Source organism: Alosa alosa, chromosome 8 (assembly GCF_017589495.1).
Source record: "Alosa alosa isolate M-15738 ecotype Scorff River chromosome 8, AALO_Geno_1.1, whole genome shotgun sequence".
In the NCBI taxonomy this organism is placed as follows: domain Eukaryota; kingdom Metazoa; phylum Chordata; class Actinopteri; order Clupeiformes; family Clupeidae; genus Alosa; species Alosa alosa.
Window position 1 is genome coordinate 13583785 of NC_063196.1, and position 21194 is coordinate 13604978.

Genomic DNA, 21194 nt, shown 5'->3' on the forward strand with positions numbered 1-21194 from the left:
GCGTCATCACAGCGATATGTTACATTGAACACATTGTGGTAAAACTGCACATTAGAGTTCTTCAATGTGGTGCCTGGGGTAAAAAAAGACATTTTGTTGATTTACAGTAGTGGTGACGAGGTTGTCCATGCAGAATAGCAGTCAAGACTAGGGGAATTTGCTCTTCTTGCTTTGCTCATCATTACAAATATAACACAGTGAAGGAGTTGGTATACTTTGTACGAGCTGTTGTTGCCTTAAACCACAGTCCATCAGCCAAATGTGCCATTCTCCCTTATCATCCGAATGGGGAGGAGACATTGAGATGATTTCTCAAAGCTGTCAGGCACCTTTTGAAAACACCTTTTGAAAAAAGGGTTACCATTGCCAAAAGGCTCAAACTGTTCCCCTTGGTGCCGGCATTAAAGCAGGAGGTCAAAGAAATGTATCATCTAAAGCCAGCACCTACTGGCTGACACAAGCCACTGACAAAAACCTGGCACCTCAATGAACATCCTGATGGCCATGGACCCCCCCCCTCTCCTCTTTGACTCTCTGTGTAGACACACATCTGATGGACGCCACTATCCTATCAGCCATCAAACGCGCCTGCTCCTTATTCCTCCATCTCTCTTTTTGCCCCAAAACCAGAGTGTTTCATTGACGGAGGGTTAGGGCTAGAATGGGCTAAGCCGGTGGGATGATAGGGATCAATCAGTTGCAATCAGTTTCTCTTCCACAGACTCACAGGACAAAAGTGGTGGTGGTGGTGGTGGTGGTGGTGGTGGTGGGGACAACTTTGGTTCACACAGCATGCCATTGGTAAAATGGAAGTGTGGAAAAAAGCATTTGATTGAATTCAGCATACTGAATAGAACACCAGTCCATGCTCTAACTTCATTTTTTTCTTTCATGATGCCCACCGAGCCACCCCCCCTCTCTCACACACACACACTCTCACACACACACACTTTATCTGGTGCTGAGCAGAAAATAAGTGACTCTGGAGGTAGCATGAGGAGAGGAGCGCAGAGGGGTGAACATCTAAATGTGTGTATGTGTGTGCGCAAGCCGGTTTGAGGGGTTTGTGTGTCTGTATGTGTGCGCAAGTGAGGGATTTGTGAGTGAGAGAGTGTTTGTGTGCATGTTGGCGATGGTTGTGTTTTAGCGTGTTGGTGCACATGTGTGTGTGTGTGTGTGTGTGTGCCTACTATATTGATTTTTTTTATCACAGCAGCTTTATGAGCAGCCCTTTTACCACTGCACATTAAAAGGCTGCTTGGAAACGAGCATCCCTCCTTTTCTAATTTTTTCCCCATCCAGTTACAGTGTGCGTGTGTGTGTGTGCGTGTTGGTAATGTATGCCAGTGAATAAATACATGTTTGTATGAGTAAGAGAGGGATGGCAGTGGTGCGATGTTATTGAATAAAACGAGAGAGAGAGAGAGAGAGAGAGCATAAAAGCATTCAAATCCCTAAAATGTGCAAGTCTTCATGATACTGACAGAAAACTGGCGCACAGGCTTACAGCGGCTACCTGCATAGATTCAGGAAGGAAATATCACTTAATTTCCCAGGATTGGCGTCTCAAGTCTCCACTAGTGTGTCAACTGTTTTGTGAATATATTTACTATTTTCAAAGATTTCTCATGTACCGGTAGTCACTTTTTCCCTGAATACTGATAACCAGACAAATATGTACAGTAAGACAGATAGAGAGACAGACAGACAGACTGACAGATGTAGTGCTGACCTTGCATGCTATGCTTTTAGCAGCAGCAGCAGCAGAGAGTCTTTCTGTGTTGCTCTTTTGGCCAGATGCAGGCTGAGAAAGCGCTCCTCTCATGGGAGGTCTCCTGTGCTCTTCCTCCGCTGCCCTTGTTCACCTCCATAATGAACTCCGCGCGGTTCCTTTTTCTCTCCTCTCGAGCGTCGGGGTCCAGAGCTCGCTCACCGTGGGTTGGGTTTATTCTTCCCAGTCGGGGGTCATGGGAGGGTTACCGGCTCGACTCACACACAGCACGCTTCTTCCACCGCCATACCCTCACCCTGTTCTCCTCATATGATGTAGAAAGAGGAGTATAATCTTGGCCAATGCCATTGTGCAGAGTCCAGGTACACAAATGTTAAAATACATGTATTTTGTAATTTGTGTACCTGGACTCTGCACAATGTTGCACTCCAGTTAGCATCTAACCAGAAGTAGGCCTACATTATTTACAGAAGTAGTACATACAGGTAAATGCTATTTATTGTAAACAATATACAGTAGTCCTCAACAGGCATACTGCACCTGGAGATGAAATGAGTTCCATTCTCATAGTAAACACGGGTGATAATTACGCTCAAACCACTACTGAGCTCTCTGTGCCTTCAGAAGCAGCAACAGATTAGGGACCTGCTAGCCTAGTGACAAGCACATTTCCTAATCACGGTCCATACATGGCTTCCTAATGAGAAATGTAGGGCAACCCTCTGTGGGTCCAGATATGCTTATCACTTCTGTAGATGGACAGAGCAAAGGACCAGATAACTAATGACATGGTTGAGGTAGCTCAGCTGTGAATAGTTAAATTACCACAGGGACTCTGTGACTTAAGGGCAGCTGCCATGCTCATGAATGAATGGAAACAATGAATTCAAGTTCAAATGTATTTATATACAAGCACATACTGTAAATAACACATGATCATAAATAATGTCATTCAATATGCTTTTCACTTGATAGGACATTGAATTGGTCAATAATGACAAGGACACTAAATCAATTAATTTTGACAACAGGAAATATATAAACAGCACTGGTGTCAAGCGATCTCACTTTAAAGAATGCCGTTTCCAGTGAAGCTCTATTTGTGCTGGGAGCTGAAGGGGAAGGAAAGATAATCTATAAAGCTTCCGCATAATAAGTAAATGTTTCACCACCTGATAGATTAGTAGTCCTCCAAGGATGTACTGTAGACCTGTGAGAGCTCAAGGAAAATCACATTTGCTTTTTGGATTGTCACATGCTTACCAGTCCATGTTTGGCTAATCCGTCATTTTCTCATCTTGATGTAGAAATTAAAACATTTAGGTGGGAATGTAGGCGTATGATCAGAAGAACCAAATCAAACAATATTATCAGTGCATTGCAATTGTGTTTACAGTCATACATTTGGTTGTGCAGGTTAGTACGCTTTATTACAATGACCGAGCAAACAGTTGGTATAAGGGTCATTGCTTGCATTGAGTGTATGTTCTCCCTGGCTACTGAACCTAAGACCTCTGTTGTTAGCCCTTTCATCTACCAGCTGAGCTCTTGGAGTGTGTGGTATTAACTAGGATCTCCAAAAAAATTCATTTGAACTTCTGAGGTTCTGAGTTCTGCTGTAGAACTGACGAGACGAGAGCACTGCCCTGGGTATTCATGAGTATGATATGTTTGGTTGAGGCAGCATAGGAGAGTGGAGAGAATGTCATGGCCTTCAGATGTTTTTCTAAAAGCTGTTTCTTTTCTGTTTTGTTCATCCTTTAACTCCAGGCCATAGGACACTCCTGGTTAAGTGTGTGAGTTTGTCTTTGTGTGTGTGTGTGTGTGTGTGTGTGTGTGTCTAGGGAGATGGAGAGGCTTTCTGAGACCCACATGAATCAGAGGTAAAAGCAGGGAAGAGAGGAAAGAAAGGAAGAAAAAAAGAGTCTCTCCAAACGCTCTGTGCTTTTATTCCAAAACCAGCTGAAAGGGCAGGGAGGCGACTCTACCTCCGACGGCAAAGATGGATGAAGGCATGAGAGAGAGATGGCTGTTGGCTCTGACATTATGAACAGGAGAACATAAATGGTGCGTTCAGCTTTCCATGCAACTGTCTCTGTCTGTTTGTTTTGTAGGTATGCACATGACTGAATGGAAAAGTTTTTTTTTTTTTTAAACTTTGAATGTTTACATACTTAAAATGACATGGTTAGTCCATGAGCCACAGGGGGTCGTCACTACCACTTGGGGGGGCAAATTCTCACTATATTTTTCTGAAAGCTACATATCTCTGGAGTATAAAATGGTATGATAGCAAGTTGGATCTTGTAGCTTTGTGGCTGTACAGGCCTTCAAAGTTGACCTCTGATTTGAAAAAAAGGAAATTCCGCCTATTGGCTTTTTTTGTTAAAACACTCATAAGAGCCCAGAAAATAATCCAAATCTTATTATTACTGATGCATATGTGGTGTTTGATGTTGGCATACACATTTTGACTTATGTGATTTTGCTCTTCATTTTGGTTGATAAAATTCAAGATTTATGTGCAAAAAAAAAGCTCATTTGAGTTTTCAGAGCAACATGTTATGGCAATACCTGAATGCAGACCTTATTGACCATTACTATTCTACCTTCCTTACTTTCAATTGCGAGTTGAAATTAATGTTAAATGATGACATACATAGGTCTGCAGTACAAATGTTTTTAAAATTGTAGCTGAAACGAGTACAAAGGATCTTTAATCTATTCATTGAATTCATCGTCAGAACAGGAGCACAGAGGATGCCATCTCTATGGCACTTCACTCTGCCCTGTCCCACCTTGACAATGGCAACACCTATGTAAGAATGCTGTTCATTGACTTCAGTTCAGTGTTCAACACCATCATCCCCTCCAAACTGATCACCAAACTCCACCTGTCCACCTGTCAAAAAAAAAACTGACAGGTGGATCACACCTCCGTAACAACATCAGCTGATAAAAACGCGTCACACTACTCCACTGTGTGACCTTCTGATGAAGACGGAAGTATACGTCGAAACATGTCAAGGTAAAGAAAAAACATCTACCAATATATGTGTATGTGATAAAAGAAAAACCAAACTTATGGATTCTGGACTTCCTAACCAACAGACCTCAGTCTGTTACTGTAGGTTAGATAATCGCACCTCCTCAACCATCGAACACCAGTGTACCACAGGGATGTGTGCTGAGCCCTCCTGTGCTCTCCTCTACTCCCTCTTCACCTACGACTGCACACCTGTACATGGCTCTAACACCATTGTCAAGTTTGCAGATGACACTACGGTGATTGGGCTCATCAGCAACAACGATGTGCGAAAGCTAGCACACACACACCCATTCTCATCAACAGGACTGAGGTGGAGCATGTCACCAGCTTCAAGTTTCTGGGTGTCCACATCTCTGAAGACCTCTCTTGGACCCTCAACACCTCTACCCTGATCAAAAAGGCTCACCAGCGTCTTCTTCTTTCTGAGGTCCATCTGTCTCCTCAGATCCTGGTGAACGCCTACCGCTGCAACATCGAGAGGAGCATCCTCACCAACTGTGTCACAGTTTGGTATGGCAACTGCTCTGCCCACGACCGGAAAGCACTGCAGAGGGTGGTGAAAACTGCCCAACACATCACCGGTTCCTCACTCCCCTCCATCGAGGCCATCCAGGGCAAGCGATGCTTGCGTAAGGCGCGCATCAACAAAGACCGTTCTCACCCCAACCACAGACTGTTCACCCCACTCCCCTCCGGGAGGCGTTACAGCTCTCTCCGCATCTGAACCAGCAGGTTCAGAGGAAGCTTCTTTCCTGCAGCTGTCACCCTACTGAACTCTAGCTCTGCATCCCGGTGACATCCAACAAACTAAGCCCCCCATCACCCCCTGCCCCGCCCCCGCCTGATGCGTCCTTGCCTGTGCCTGTTGAGGTGTCCACGACCATGGCAACCTTGACAGGGACAACTAGGAGGCGGACATCCCCTAGCCCCCCCCCACAACTGCACTACCCTATCCCACCCATCTATCCCATCCATTTATTTATTTACAAATGTACATACCAAGGGCGTAGGTTTGGTCTCAGCTTTGGTGGGGACACATCCCCAACTCCTGCTGTCACGATACCAACATTATTGTTTCAATACCAATACCAAGTGAAGAATCTCGATTTCGATAACTTTGCGATTTTGCAATTGAATATTGTGTGATCATTCACATCAGTGGCAATCATAGAATTTGATTGACCCTCCACACCCCCCACACAGAAAGTGATGGTTGTCATAGGTTTCTATTTCATATTTTGGTATTCATATAAACGTTATATACTGTATATTGTTAATTATTTATAGCATTTTATGATCGGCATAATTACTAATAGCTAAACATATTTGGTCATTTGAATACATCATAATGATATTTAAATTATTAGTCTACACTTATCTTCAATATCATCACATTTGTGGTGTGCAAGTTTAATTGTGTGCCTGTCACTTTAAGGAGAACGTGAACGCAAACTCACGGTTTTAGGCTAGTGGAAAATAGTTTTGCATAGTGCAAGGATATGTGGATTCAATTCATCATGTTTGCTTTGTCATTAGATAAAATAAATGTTCAAAAAACTAACAAGTCAAAGAAAATCTTTCTTGAATGAGATCATAAAAGGAGATGCGTAAGTGTCTTGCAATGTTCATTTCTATAAGTATGGAATTGTGCAGGCTACATTCACAAATACATTAGCCTACATGAACAGAATATAGGAACAGGAAAATGTCTCAGATCCACTGTTTATTGCGACTGCAAGATTGGTAGCCCAATTAACAGTCAGTGATGGTGACTTCTATTCTGTGCTATGCCACTGTCTGTGCGGCACACCCCTATTCAACATGAAAGATTACAGAAGCTAGGTTAACTGTAACAATATCCTGGGTAATATCCTAACAGTTAATGCTATTTTCCTTAGTAAAATCCGCATTTGAAAACCTTGTCACCAGTTGCCACAGTCTGTAGTTACTTTGCCTACTTAGACTCTGCATAATGAAAACGCATTGAATGTTCCTTTTCTGCTTTGGCGGCATAGCTGATCTACAAAGCGCAAAAAGAGGCAAGATGTGCATGCTGAAGGGCAAAGGGAATGTTACAATGTTTTACACTGGCCTCTTTTGGGTTATGTATTGGTAGACATCCCTGATAATTTAGCATACACACTCACTTTCCTTTCGATAACTTAGCATACACACTTTCGCCGCTTTTGACAGTGTCACTACAAAGTAGGCCTATAGGCTATGCTTTGACTCTGTTGTGTGTGTCAGATAAACCCCTTTTGGTTTCAGCCAATCAAATGACAGTGCTTCTTTTACTGTCGTCCTTGCCGTTGGAATAATCCAAATAGCACAAAGGAGTTTGCTATCTTGTCATCTCAAAATTTTGATTGGGACTAGTCACTAGCGTCCCACCCTAAACCTACGCCCATGGTACATACTGTAATTACACTTATACTGTACATAGCCATATTCTACTGCTTTTCATCCTACACATACACTTATTATTAATACTATTGTAATGTTACTGTTTCTGCACTACAATGGTACTGTTACCACACTGCACATAGTTGTACATACTGTACATATCTGTCTATATGGTTCATACTAAATATCCATATTTATTCAGTTTTTCTGTAATATATTCTGTTAATACACTGCATAATACACTGCACTACATCTATATTGTTCTTACTACTACTATAATGGTACTGCCACTATATTGCACATACCTGTACATGTTGTTCATACATTGTTCATATTACAGTACATAGCCATATTTATTCTGCTCTTATAAGGTAACTGCTAATACACTGCATTTATATTTAATTTATGCTACTCTAAACCACCTTCTGCAAAACAACTGTATACTACTGTCTACACTGCACTATATTTCTTGTCCTGTCTATGCACCACCTGCCTATACTGTGTATATCACATTGCACTTTTCTGCTTTTTTGCACTTCTGGTTAGACGCCAAAATGCATTTCGTTGTCTCTGTACTTGTTCTCTGCACAATGACAAGTTAAATCTAATCTAATTTAATCTAAAAAATGATCTGCCTCTGCTTTGCCTCTTTACGGATCATGCTATGAATAGCAGCAGCAATGTCTGCATAAGTTGAGACATTGTTATTGACCTTCTGGACCAGAGACATTCCATCAATGATTGTTGCTGTATTATATTCATCTGGAAGATTATCTGATAGTGATGCAAGTTTCTGCAAATGCTTTGCAAGTGCTGCTTTAGAGGTTTTCCTTGGGGTCCCCTCAGGTGTCGCCAATGACCATGGTTAAGGTCCAAGAGGGTGACAAAAGACTTCTCTCACCAACATGATGGTCTTGCCATGTGCCTGTGTTTTCTTTTTTGACTCATGCTCGTAAATGTCTTTAATTTTTGCTTTGTCAATGTATCATGGAATTTGTGCTTAGGTGTATCTGACTCCAGCCTCTATGTCATGATCTTTGCCTGTAGTATGAGCCTGAATCAGATCATCCCTAACCTCTTGCCTGCTGTAGATATGCAAATGAACTCATGTTCCTCTGAAAATGGATTGATCCAATTTCAGTTTCCGTCATCAGATCTAACTGTGTAGAATTTTTAAAACTGTTGTAAATGTATGTACTTGTAGATCAAGTCTTGGAAAATAGTTTTTTTTTTTTTAATGGAAATTATTTTAACATCAGATGAAAGACAATTTTAAGTATGATAATAATAATTGTACATAATGATAACAATGTGTAAAGTATGAATATTTTCACCAACCAGTTCATCTACATCTCATTCCCACATTCTTACTAGTCAAAAGTACAACTGAAATGTATAATGTAGATCATTTTAGCACCTGTGATGCAATTACCATAATTTCCCAACTATTAGCTGCAGCTTATACATTGATTTTGCAAAATTTCTTCAGCTATGAGGTTAATACACGGGGGCAGTTAATATGGTATATGGTTTTGTTTCTTTTAACTTGCATAAAACACTGTCCTGTGGCTTATACAAAATACGGCTAATACACAGGAAATTACTGTATGTATTTCATGTGCCCTGGACATTATAAAATTATAATATTTATGTTAAGCTGGGTACATGTGGTGATGTGAACAATTTTCATATGGTATTCCTTGAATGTAAAGGTAATATGTGGTTGGTAATCATGATGTTTTGATCTCTTGGAAAATCTCTTATGGGTAGTTTCAATAAAATACTAATTTACTGAATTTTGGGGTGTTTCCGAATAGTACATTTACAAATAGTAAATAGCATAGCAATGCAGACCTATGTAATCATTTGTATTTTAAGTCTCTGCTGGGAGGTAGGAAGGTTTAAATACATTGATTAATGAAGTAGTGGGCATTTCAATTAGTGCTGCAACACGTTGTGTCCCTGAAAACGTAGATTTGCTCATTATTACACATAAATCTTGAATTTTATCAACCAAAATGAAGGGCAAAATCACATAATGATTCAAAATATGTATGCCAACATCAAACACCACATATGCATCAGTAATAATGAGGTTTGGATTATTTTCTGGGCTCTTATGAGTGGTTTAACAAAAAAAAGCCAATAGGCGGAATTTCCTTTTTTCAAATCAGAGGTCAACTTTGAAGGCCTGTACAGCCACAAAGCTACAAGATCCAACTTTCTATCATACCATTTTATACTCCAGAGATATGTAGCTTTCAGAAAAATATAGTGAGAATTTGCCCCCTCAAGTGGTAGTGACACGCCCCTTTTTGGGTCTGTGGCTCATGGACTAGGTTCATGTGTATGTTCTTGTGTGTGTTTGTTTGTGTGTGCGCGTGTGTGTCTGCAAGCATTGAGAGATGTGCATGTCTGTGTGAGACACATGCCTGGCTGCTTTTACAGATGGAGTCATTTATGAATGACATTACCCATAATTATCAAAATCAACAAGACCAGCTACAGCGAATGGGTCATCCTCTTCTCAATCATCATTATCATGGATGCCACTAAACACCCTCCTGCCTCTCCACACACACTCATGCACACACGTCGCACACACACACACCCTCAATGGTTAAAGGAGAATTCCGGTGTGATTTTGACCTAAAGTGTTTTGAAACATGACGCCGAGTGTGAACCTATGTCTCATAGCCCATATCGGCTTGTCCCCTGCACTCCGAAATCTGGCGCTAGTTAGCCGATGCTACCAACAAGGCGGCTAATGCTGGTGCCTCGGGCATCGGGCTAGCCATGCAAATAAATCACTGTTTTACACCATTTACGAGGCTCAACTTATCTCCACACTTCATTGGTATACTTCCCAGGGCCCTGACATTTAAAACGAGACATTGAGAACTTTGAAAAAGCACTGGTAGTTTACTTACAAGACGATTTATACAGACAGTGTCTTCACGAAGTTTAGCGTTTGCAGCCATCTTGAATTTAGTCACGATAAGTCGAAACTCGAGCACGAATGAACAGGATAAGGGATCAGATTGCAAAAATAATCCCGTGGAAATGCATGGATTCCAGTTGCTGCTTAACATATGTATTGACGATGTACATGACAACGAAGAGCACCTTACAACAAATGGCATAAATGTTTTACTACTCAGTGACGTGAATCTTGCATAGCCTAATGTTGTTGACGGAAGACGTGCTGTAGGCTACACGTGAAGAAGGAGTGGCCATGTGTGCATACATACTACATAGCCTACTGACTGCAGCTTCAGATGGCATTACGAAGGATAAGAGAAAAGGAAGAGAAGACAGAATGGTTCGCGCTTGTGCTTTTCCAGGTTGCGGCAAGGAGATGAGAAGCTATGTTCCAGAAAGTTTTCACAGGCTACCTCTACACGAGTCAACTTGGAAGCAGTGGCTTGTTGTTTTGCAAGTCGATGTCGAGACACCTATCCATATACTAAAACAGAAGGATTACCGTGTATGTAGTGCACATTTTGATCCAGACGACTTCATTACAAGAGGCTCTAACCCTCGACAACGAATGTGTCTGAAGAAATCTGCCATCCCGAAAGCGACACAAGTTTCTCCGAAAGCGACACAAGTTTCTCCGGAGGTATGAACTTATTTGGTTATTAGACTGTAAATTGTGTGAACCATGTTAGCATGTATAAATCATGTGCAGCACTGAACATTGCGTTTGCTACAAATTCACGTAGTTTTGTATTCCGGAAAGAGAAATTAGGCAGATTATGCTACATTTATTATTTAGCCCACCATCAGAAATGTTGCTGGAGAGGGACTGAGTGGTGTGGTTTGTTCTGATATTGATAAATACGTTACAATATAGAACTTGCCAGGTAAGCTAACCTGGCTGACCGTGATTGGGGTCCGCTAAGGTGTTTGGGGGATGGGTTTGCTATGCTGCATTCAGTTGCATTGTTATGCGTAATGGTCTAAAGTATTAGCGGGGGGTGGGTGTTGGGGAGTACATTCCTCACAGTTTGAAGTGTTAGAACTTTCCAGGTAGTTAGAGTACCTAAAAGTAGCAAGTGATGGTCAATGAACAGAGTGGGGCCACTTTGGATTGATTGCAAAACAGATGTGCTGCTGTGTGCATCTGAGTGTCCTATAAACCAATGAATAAATAAACTTATTTTGTGTGCATGTATTTTCTTAGGCCAGTACCTCTGAGGACCCGGCAATGTATCCCTCTGAAATGGCTGCTGCCCCCCAGTCCACGCCTAAAAAACCCCAGAGACAACTGCAACACAGGAGGTCTGATTGGTCCACTGGCCTCAGTTTTACCATTTCAAGCCCCAAACAGCCATCAGTAAGGCCACGAACTAGGCCATCAGCATCTGGACAATACACTGCACGACCTGCATCATGGCGATACCCACAGGTAAGCCATGTATTGTGTTGACAGTCAGCCAGTGTTCACATTTCACTGTAATGTCTGTAACACCTTGGTCACCATTGAAGTATCAATGTGGAATTGAAGGAAGGGACTGAAACACCCCCATCATTGTTGAGTCCCTCGAGGGAAGCCAGTGGTGTGACACAACAGCCCTCAGTAAGGCCACGAACTAGGCCATCATCATCTGGACAATACACTCCCAGACCCGCATCATGGCAATACCCACAGGTAAGCCATGTATTGTGTTGACAGTCAGCCGGAGTTCACATGGACCATAGAATAGTCTAGAATAGTATCTACTTTTTGGCTCCCCTTATCCAGCACTGGCCTTGGATCTCCCCCAGAAGATAACTGCAATGAGACATTCTTTGTATTCCCCCCCCCCCCCGTTGTCTTCCATGTGTTTATGTGCCTATGTTGCTGAGGCTCCCCATAGGAGCATAGTATGGGGGTGCTACTACTACTACTTTTCACTGTAATGTCTGCAACACCTTGGTCACCACTGAAGTAGCTATGTGTCATTTTTTTTATAAATTTGAAGGAAAGGACTGAAACACCCCCCTCATTGTGGAGTCCCTCGAGGGAAGCCAGTGGAGTGACACAATCAGTGAGTTGAATTTTTAATTTCATATATGGTTCTGGTGATAATGTGCTACACTGATGCTCCATTTAGAAGTAAATGTGTAATCATTCCCAACAATGACATTATTCATCTGTCCTTTGATCAACAGGAAGATGTAGAGGAAGGTGCTGCAGGTGCTTCAGACACATCTGTGCGAGATATGAGCATTAGCTTTGGGGAAATGGATTTGGACCCTAAAGACACCAGTTTTGTGCTCCCGAGTGACACCACCTCATCCAGCCCAAGCTCTGGCTCTGTCTCCAGCTCTGGCATCACAGATGGATGGGCAGGAAGAAAGTGGCTAGTTGATGAGGCCAAGCTGATGGAGCTTTTTAGAACATGCACTCAGTGTGGTGTGGCCATTGAGGAAAAACGAGTAGCCACACGTGCCAGCCATATCAGAATACACTGGACATGTTTGAAGGGACACACCGGGGAATGGGCATCATGCACTGACCAAAGGAATATGGCCCGCAACAACCTCTTGGCATGTGCTGTAACATTTTTCACCGGAGCCACCTACTCGGACATCAAAGAATGGGCAGAACTAATCAACCTGCAGCTACCAGGCAAGACTCAGTTTTACGCCATTCAATCAAAATACCTCATCCCTGGAATAAATCATGCATACAAGGGACAACAAACAAACATTCTGAAGAGGATTTCTCAACTTTCTGCTTCGGGGCAAAAACTGGAAATGTGTGGTGATGCGAGGTGTGATAGCCCTGGTAAGCATTGTTATTCATCAGATTTTGGTTGACTTTCAAATATACACAATTCCTTTTTTTTTTTCAAAATCACAGACATGTTTGTTTTTCCAAAAGGCTACAGCTGCAAGTACAGCACCTATTCTTTTCAAGATGATGCAACAAAAGAAATTATTCATTTTGAACTTGTACAGGTAAACAAGCATAGATGCCTGTTGTTGTTATGTGAAATAAGCGTACAGTTGCTGTCAAGGCAATAAGTTTACATGTACATGCACATGCCCTGTGAAATAACAAACTGGTATTTTTACTATGTTATTAGGTTACAGAAGCATCGAGTTCCGTGGCAATGGAGGCAATGGGCTTTCAGAGAGACCTAAATCACCTCCTCGATCTCGGGCTGGACATTGGGGTGATGGCGACCGACAGATCGCCATCAATAAGAAAACTAATGAGGGAAAGCTATGGCAACATTCGTCACGAATATGACCCTTGGCATGTGAACAAGAGTATGCATCATATTTACTAGATATCCACACGTGTGTGACTGGTTGTTGCTGGTGAAATGGAAGCTCATATTGTTTTTGAACTCTCCATAGGTCTCAAGAAGAAACTGGTGTCTGTCTCTAATAAAAAAAATTACAGAGAGCTTCGACCATGGCTGAGGTCTATCAGCAATCACTTATACTGGGCATGCAGTTCCAGCCATGGTGATGAACAGGTAACCATGAAATTATGAATCATTATTTTATGACGCACAGTAGGAAAAAAAAATAATTTAGTTAAAAACATGTATAACCCAAGACAGTGTTGACACATGAACTCACAAAAGTATTCTCCATAATTTCTAAGGGTTGTATTTTGTCGTTTTTCAGGAGTGTGTGCGACGGTGGACATCTGTTCTTCACCATATTCGTGGCATCCACAGATGGGAAGAGAATGGGCGGGAGTACCAATGTGCTCATCCACCTCTCTCAGAGGAGGATCAGGAGAAAAAAAGGTGGCTGGAACATGACTCCCCAGCTTTCCGTGCTCTCAAAGAGTTGGTTGAGGAAAAAACTCTCCTGCGTGACCTGAGACAGATGGCTCTGTTCAAGCACACTGGTATGCCTTCAGTCATTGAAATTAGTTTCTTAGAATTGCATTATCTTTGTTATTAAAAAAAGGAAGCGAACAGCTGTTTGTTATTTAGTCACACTGTTGTCATTTGTAACCTCAGACAGCATAAGACTGTCAGCATTCCTGATAAATCTTAACTTTTCAACACCAGCTATTATCACTTTACATGACTGATATTGATTGATATATTTCAATTGGACATATTTTGCAGGATCTCTTGAAGTCTTTCACAACGTCACCCTGAAGTACGCACCAAAGCGACTTCACTTTACATACGACTCTGAGAGCCCGCACAGAATTGGCCATCATAGATCACAATATCAATATTGGAAGGGAACAAAAAACAACACTTGAGGGTAAGGAAACGGCTTTGCCTCCAAATTTTGTGTGTTCTGAACAGTACAGTAATTAGTAGAATAACTAACTTGATTTCGGACTTATTTTATCATGGCACACATAGCTAAACAGTGTTATAGTAGCCTACATAATCAACGACTTATTTTTACTTTTGTCTGTGGGATAGGAAAACCACAGTACAAGTACATGTACACAAAGACGACACAGCAGTGGGTGGCTAAGCCGGTGTATGAGCCCACCTCTCAGGAGTTTCGAAAAGACCTGATGGAGGACGCCTTGAAGTTGAGGGAGGAGAAAAAAGCCTGGAACCTTGGCCCGTCCCTCCTCCTCGCCCAAGAAGGTTGCTTCAAAAATATCGCACCAGTGCGAGGCCAGACCCGTCTGAGTTGGTGGCCCAAAGGCTGTCGCGGTTCAAGCAACTTTGACTTGTAGTGACATTTCTTTTGTTCTTTTAGAGTATCGTTTTCTTTGTATTTTTTATTTATAATGTACATAGTTTGTTTTTCCTTTTGTGTTTATTTCATGTTCTATGTGTGGTCTACATCTTTGTTGTTTGTCTATAAATAAATATTGTAGTTTGGAATGAAAACAAACAAAATGTGTTGATTTTATATTGTTGTTATTTCAAATGAGTATGAACAATATTACCCCCTCACATTGCAATACAAATAATATCAACAAAGTAACACATTTTAGTAATTGGTAACTAGATGATCCTGGAAGCATCTTCTGCCTCCTGGAATCCATGGTATACTCCACTGGTAGAGGGGTATTTTTTTCTTATTGCTGTAACCACACAGGGAGAGGCAAGGAAAGGTGACACTTTGGTCATTATCATTGTTATATCATATCATTATCAACTTAGCCTACTGTATTTGTAGTTTGAATTGGCAGCTAACTATTGGATTGATCAAAAGCAATAAAACCCAAGTGTGCAGAGTACTTACTCAGTAGATAAATGTCCATCTTGCCCCTCCGGTGTGGGTCTTCGTGTCCAGTTTAATTTTGGGACATGGAAAAAGGCTTCCAATACCCACAAGTCCAGAAGGGAAGAAAAGCCTTGCGCTAATGTCACGCGAGGCGTGCGTCTTGAGTGCGATGGTGCAAAAGGTCCCACTCTTTGCAACAAAAACACTCCATATCGGTAGGCATTATCTCACAGCACCGGCAGGAACACCACCATTTCCCCGTGATACGAGGCTGTGTTGTGGCTGTGCTTGCAGCTGCTTGCTCTGCACGCTGTCTCTCAATCTCTCTCCTTTCACGGCGCTCACGCAGCTCTTCCTCCGTATATTCAGGCTCAAATAAATAAGGACGCCCATCAAACTCAAATGTTTCCTCCTCGTCTTCATAAAACTCCGTAGCTTCATCATCCGACATCCTTGCAATAGCCTAGTTGCCAACTGTTTGCACTAACTCCAGTCCACAACTAAAGCGAGTATTCACGTGACTTATCAGCTGTAGTTTCGCTCCTGCTCGTCACTCGACTTATCGTGACTAAATTCAAGATGGCTGCAAACGCTAAACTTCGTGAAGACACTGTCTGTATAAATCGTCTTGTAAGTAAACTACCAGTGCTTTTTCAAAGTTCTCAATGTCTCGTTTTAAATGTCAGGGCCCTGGGAAGTATACCAATGAAGTGTGGAGATACGTTGAGCCCTCGAAATGGTGTAAAACAGTGATTTATTTGCATGGCTAGCCCGATGCCCGAGGCACCAGCATTAGCCGCCTTGTTGGTAGCATCGCTAACTAAGCTTCAGATTTCGAGTGCAGGGGACAAGCCGAGATGGGCTATGAGACATAGGTTCACACTCGGCGTCATGTTTCAAAACACTTTAGGTCAAAATCACACCGGAATTCTCCTTTAAAGGTACTGTCAGGGATTTTGCAGGAAATCACGTTGATTTATGTTTATGTTTAAATTTATTAGCATAAGCTTTTGTGCAAAAACAATTACACACCAGAGAGGTAGCTCACCCCTACCTTCAGTATTCCCAATGAAATTCCATGCTGGGTTTCATGTTTGTTTGGGGGATAAGCTGCCCCCACTTTGTTTGGTTCCAGTTTTCGGAGCCTGGGCTGTCTACAGAGAAGGCGTTTTTTTTATAGTGTACTCACAGAATGGACAGCAAGTGGTCGTGAGGAGACACAGTTGGGTAGTAACTGATTACAAGTAATCTGGATTACGTAATCAGATTGCAAAAACCAAGTAACTATAAATCAGTTAAATCAGTCTTTCAATACATAACATAGCTTTACATCATATAGTCAATATACAGTTTAGTTAATAGTCGGATTGAATGGACACGGAATGTAGATGACACAATGCCAGTATTTTACCTATCAAGTACAGTAGGCCATCTTACACCCCCAACACACACTCGTAAACACACACAGAGACAAGGGCCTTTTCTACGCATTTTTCTCTCTATCAATGTCTGAAACAGACAAAAAGGATCATGCTCCTACCCTTGAGAATAACATTACATAATGCAATAAAAGGCATTCTGGTCGAGCATGGGCAATGTCATACATGCTATTCTCCATGTTCTCTATTCTCATCAAGTTCAAGTGTAGCATCAAAATGAGCTTGACCCCATTATTTTAAGGTAAAAAAGTAGATTGTGTTGCTTTAAAGCGAAAAAGAAAAGGAATATTGGTGGAACATTTTTGGCAGTGTCTTTTTTAAAAAAAAAAAAAAAAAAAGAAATCAGGTGGGTTTTCACATAGACCGCCGTTTCTCGAGGTCATCAAGTACTGTCGGTACAAAAAAAACAAAAATAATCGGTTTTACCTAGCTTGAGTTGCTACCAGGAGCTTGTGGTCCATATGGGCAGGTGGGGCAGCGAACTACCTGAAGCATCCTCCACAAAAAATAGTTCCTCAGTAAATCATTGCTCCAAGTCTACTTTTAATAATGTGATTGTCACATTAATTATCTATAGTTTCTGTAGGCTTTCCAACTATTTTTGGTCTATTGACATCAACTTTTGGATGATGGTGGCGATTCTTGTTGAGTTTAATGTGTCATGCAATGTTGGGGCAGGGCACCTCGACGATCGCATTCCTCAATAATTTATCGCATAACCCTGGCGGCTTCAATAAGGATTGCAATCCGCGCTAAAAGACGCCTGTATGGTCGTAAAGTAGTCCTCCCCATGGTCATATTCTAGAACTGCTCAAATTATTCCGCCAGTTATAAATTAGGCCTATCGTTTCATTTCAGGATGCAGAAATGGCGAGTAGCCTAGTGTTGCACCTGTTAACCGTGTTGAGTTTCTGTTAAAAAAAAAAAAAAAAAAAAAAACAATTTGAGAGGTTGAAATAAGAAGATACGTTAGCTAACCCTGTTGTCTTCCTTGGTTTAGTAGCTAGCTTCTAGTGGATTTAATAGCATCTTTTGACAGCGCAAAAACGAGAAGGCAACAGTGTTCAAAGGTAACGTTATGGCATAGGCTGCTGCATTCAGAATGAGCTATCCTATAATATGGTCTAGTTTCTACAGCGAGTGGTCAGACAATTATCCATAACACCCAACTGTCTTGAGTTGCGGTTATAAAACCCAACTACTTAAAAATATTAGATAGTTAGCAGGCCAGACAGAACACAAAACTATTTTTTTCTGTGTTCTGTCTGGCCTGCTAACTATCTAATATTTTTTTTTAAATGTATGGGCTTTAAATTATATATATATATAAAATTGCAAAAAAAAAAACCCTGACTGTACCTTTAAGAAGTGTCCTTATGCCCCCCACACCCTGATCTCCCTTCAGCGACCTCATATGAACATCTCAGAGAGGAGTGGAAAAGATGAGAGTCAGGCATGACGCAGCGAGCCCCTTCAACATCCACACACAAACCCTTTCTCATGCTGGCAGATGAGTCAGCCTGGTCTCCATGTCAGTCAGCCGTGATCTGTAACCGGCTTGTTAACCTGGACATATCACCCAGCCTGGGCTGCCTTTGGGTTTGGAAGTGAATCAGTTGTCACAATAAGGAATACACTCATCCCCATTGTTTTCTCTTTGCATATAGGCACCAGTTCCAAAGCTCTTTCAGCTGCAGTCATGCAATGCAAGTGTAAATCCAGACACTTGTCAAACAGGTGTGCCAAGCAGATGTAGAGGGGAGTACTATTAGCAACTCATATTTTTGAAAGAGCTCTTATCATATAACACTAAAAATGTTGCCTTACTTTCTGAAGATACTTAGAGCTTTAAAAAAGGACTCATATTCTGGCATAATCATTTACACCTACACTCCAGTTCAAATGTATAAATACAACTTACATATTTAAAAAATATGTCACAAATGCATATAGCATTACTGTGTGGTGGTGTGCATGATTGTGAAGCATGGAGGTGCACATACTGTACATCATTCTGAAAGATTCAGAAATAGTGATACTTCCACCCTACACCTCTTAACCTCTGTTACCAGATGCTCATCTTTGGGAAGTGGGCACTTCCTCCCTGTACCCTTCCACAGAGCCCCCCTTCACAAGCGCTTTGCTCATTCTTTTGGGATAGGAATAGAGGCATTTCCTCTGAGTATATTCAAAAATGAGAAGCTGAAGCGTACATTATTCAACCAGATGTGCATCCACCGTGCCCAACAACCAGATGTGCATCCGCCGTGCCCAACAACCAGATGTGCGTCCGCCGTGCCCAACAACCAGATGTGCATCCACCGTGCCCAACTTCCTTTCACTTCACTTCATATGGTGTACCACTGACTTGCGATCAGCTTGAGGGACTCTGGGGTGAGGTGGGTGGAAGTCTGGTACTCACAGGCACCTCACTGGAGAAGGGGGGAATCCTCTTGTGACCGTTCAACGGATCTCTTTAGCTTTTAAGACTGACCAGGCGAACGCTAAGCCCCAACATCGATCAGCTAGTGATTGGTCACTCCCGGGAGTTGATGGAGAGGGCTGTTCAATCACTCACTCTCTCTCTCTCTATGTCTCTCTCTGCCTATCTCCCCCCATGTTCTATCCATCATTCTGTCTTGTTTCTTCAGCCCTTTCTTCCTTCACCCAGTGCATATCCCTCCCTTTATCTCTCTCTCTCTCTCCCCCCCTATCTCTTCTATTCCTCTCCAAATCACAACCAAAAACACATTTATTAGCATGACATCAGTGTGACATGATGTCATAGCAGCTTTCTCTTATCTCTTTATCCCTCTCTATTTCTCTCTCTCTCTCTTCCTCTATCCCTCTCTTCTCATCAGTGTATAAAGAGTGTAATTTGAGGAGCCCACGGCGGCCCCGCTATGGGTTTCCACTTCTTTTTGTTCCACTCTGCTCCTCTCTTCTTTCTCCCTCCGTGTGTTAATAGTCAGTGTCGCCCTGTCTTTTATCGCGTAACCCACTTAGGCAGATGGCATCTGTGGTCGGGAGGCTGATACGAAGGGTGGGTAGGTAGGAGGAAAGTCCTTCAGTGAAATAATAATGGCTTTCGATTGTTTCCGTGTTTTACAGACAAAGCAGTCCTCTTTTCTCTATTTTAATCTCCAGCCTCACTTCTCTTTCTCGTTTTGTCAGCTTTGGGGGAGCGTTGACGGTGTCCTTGGATGGGGCTCAGTGGCGTGCTAGATGATAAAAATGCCTGTCTGCCACTTAATACAGATGGTCAATAGATGGAACATGCCAAGCCAGTACACATACTGACTCATTCTCCTGAGTTTTTCACGGCTCTTGTACAGAATTTGTAGTTGTTTTTTTGCCATTTGCTACTCAAAAGGTTGCTGGTTGTCATGGGAGTCGTCATTCGTGTTGGCTGTGTTTGCCAAGTTGCGCATTTAATCCCACGAGCGCCACTAAGCTAACTGCTACCTCGTTGAGTAGAGGCTGTCAAGGGAGAAGGGTTCGCTCCTCATCTGATACTACTTACTGTACTGATAACTACTTTTGTTATACCCCATAACTTCATTGCATGCATATTTAAAAATTATTTGATGTATGCATGAAAATATGTATATATGTTGTATAAATGGATGTATAAAAATATATCTGGTTGACTTTGGAAATATGTCCTCAGCTGCTTATGTTTGCATGAAGGTGTAATGTGGGTATAAGTATGTGTTATGGCGATATGTGTGAGTGTGTGATTACGTATGTTGGAATGTATATGAATTCATGCCCATGTATCTATGTGTGCATGCATAGATGTGTATGTGTGTGTGTTTGTACTTCTGTGACAATGTCAGACACATTCCTTTCACGACCGACTCTGGAATATTCCGATTTACCCCGCTGCATTAATTCTGCAGAAAAGCCTCTTGGAAGTGCACAGAGACTCTCATTATCGGCGTCTGAAATTCCCCTTGTGTGTCTGTGTGTGTGCCGAGCTCACCTCGCCTCCTTATCACTCGCCTTTCATTTGCCTGATAAATGCATCCACCTCTCTCTCTCTCTCTCTCACAAGTTGCTTCATGTATTCCCCTCTTTCTCTTTTTCTCTCACTCTCCCTCAGGTTTCACACCGTCTGTCTTCTTCTCCGCCTCGATTATCACGTTCCCTTTATCCCGAACCCCATCCAGGCATTAATATATCCCCACCTTGCTACCTACCGCGCCTCTCTCTCTCCCTCCCTCGTTCTTTCTCTCCAACTCCAACCGTTTTCTCTCCCACTGTGGTGCCCTTGCTGTTTTGCCTTCTACCGCTTCTCTCTCTCCCTCTCTCCTATTTTTTCTTCAGGACACCGTTCCTCACTTTTCCCCCCCTAACTTTACTACCTTTTTTACCTCTGTGTCCTTCTCTGTCTCACTCGCTCATTTAC

General features: G+C 42.2%; 2 protein-coding genes across 3 annotated transcripts in view; both read left to right on the forward strand.

Moving 5' to 3' along the window:
• tmem121ab (transmembrane protein 121Ab) overlaps positions 1–21194 on the forward strand; it is a 53226-nt gene that overhangs the window by 15804 nt on the left and 16228 nt on the right. The window contains exon 2 of one of the 2 annotated variants that reach the window (XR_007194465.1): positions 3577–3877. The exons of the other annotated variant lie outside the window; for it this stretch is intronic. The gene's annotated coding sequence lies outside the window, so the exon portion shown is untranslated. Of the gene's footprint in view, positions 1–3576; positions 3878–21194 lie in introns of those variants that run through there. 2 annotated transcript variants of the gene reach the window in all.
• Positions 11315–14671, forward strand: LOC125299876. The gene is made up of 10 exons (XM_048251364.1): positions 11315–11595; positions 11695–11838; positions 12152–12217; positions 12342–12960; positions 13057–13133; positions 13262–13448; positions 13539–13660; positions 13815–14043; positions 14270–14414; positions 14582–14671. The coding sequence occupies exons 1-9, from the start codon at positions 11395–11397 to the stop codon at positions 14410–14412; spliced, it is 1788 nt and encodes a 595-aa protein (XP_048107321.1). The 5' UTR covers positions 11315–11394; the 3' UTR covers positions 14413–14414; positions 14582–14671.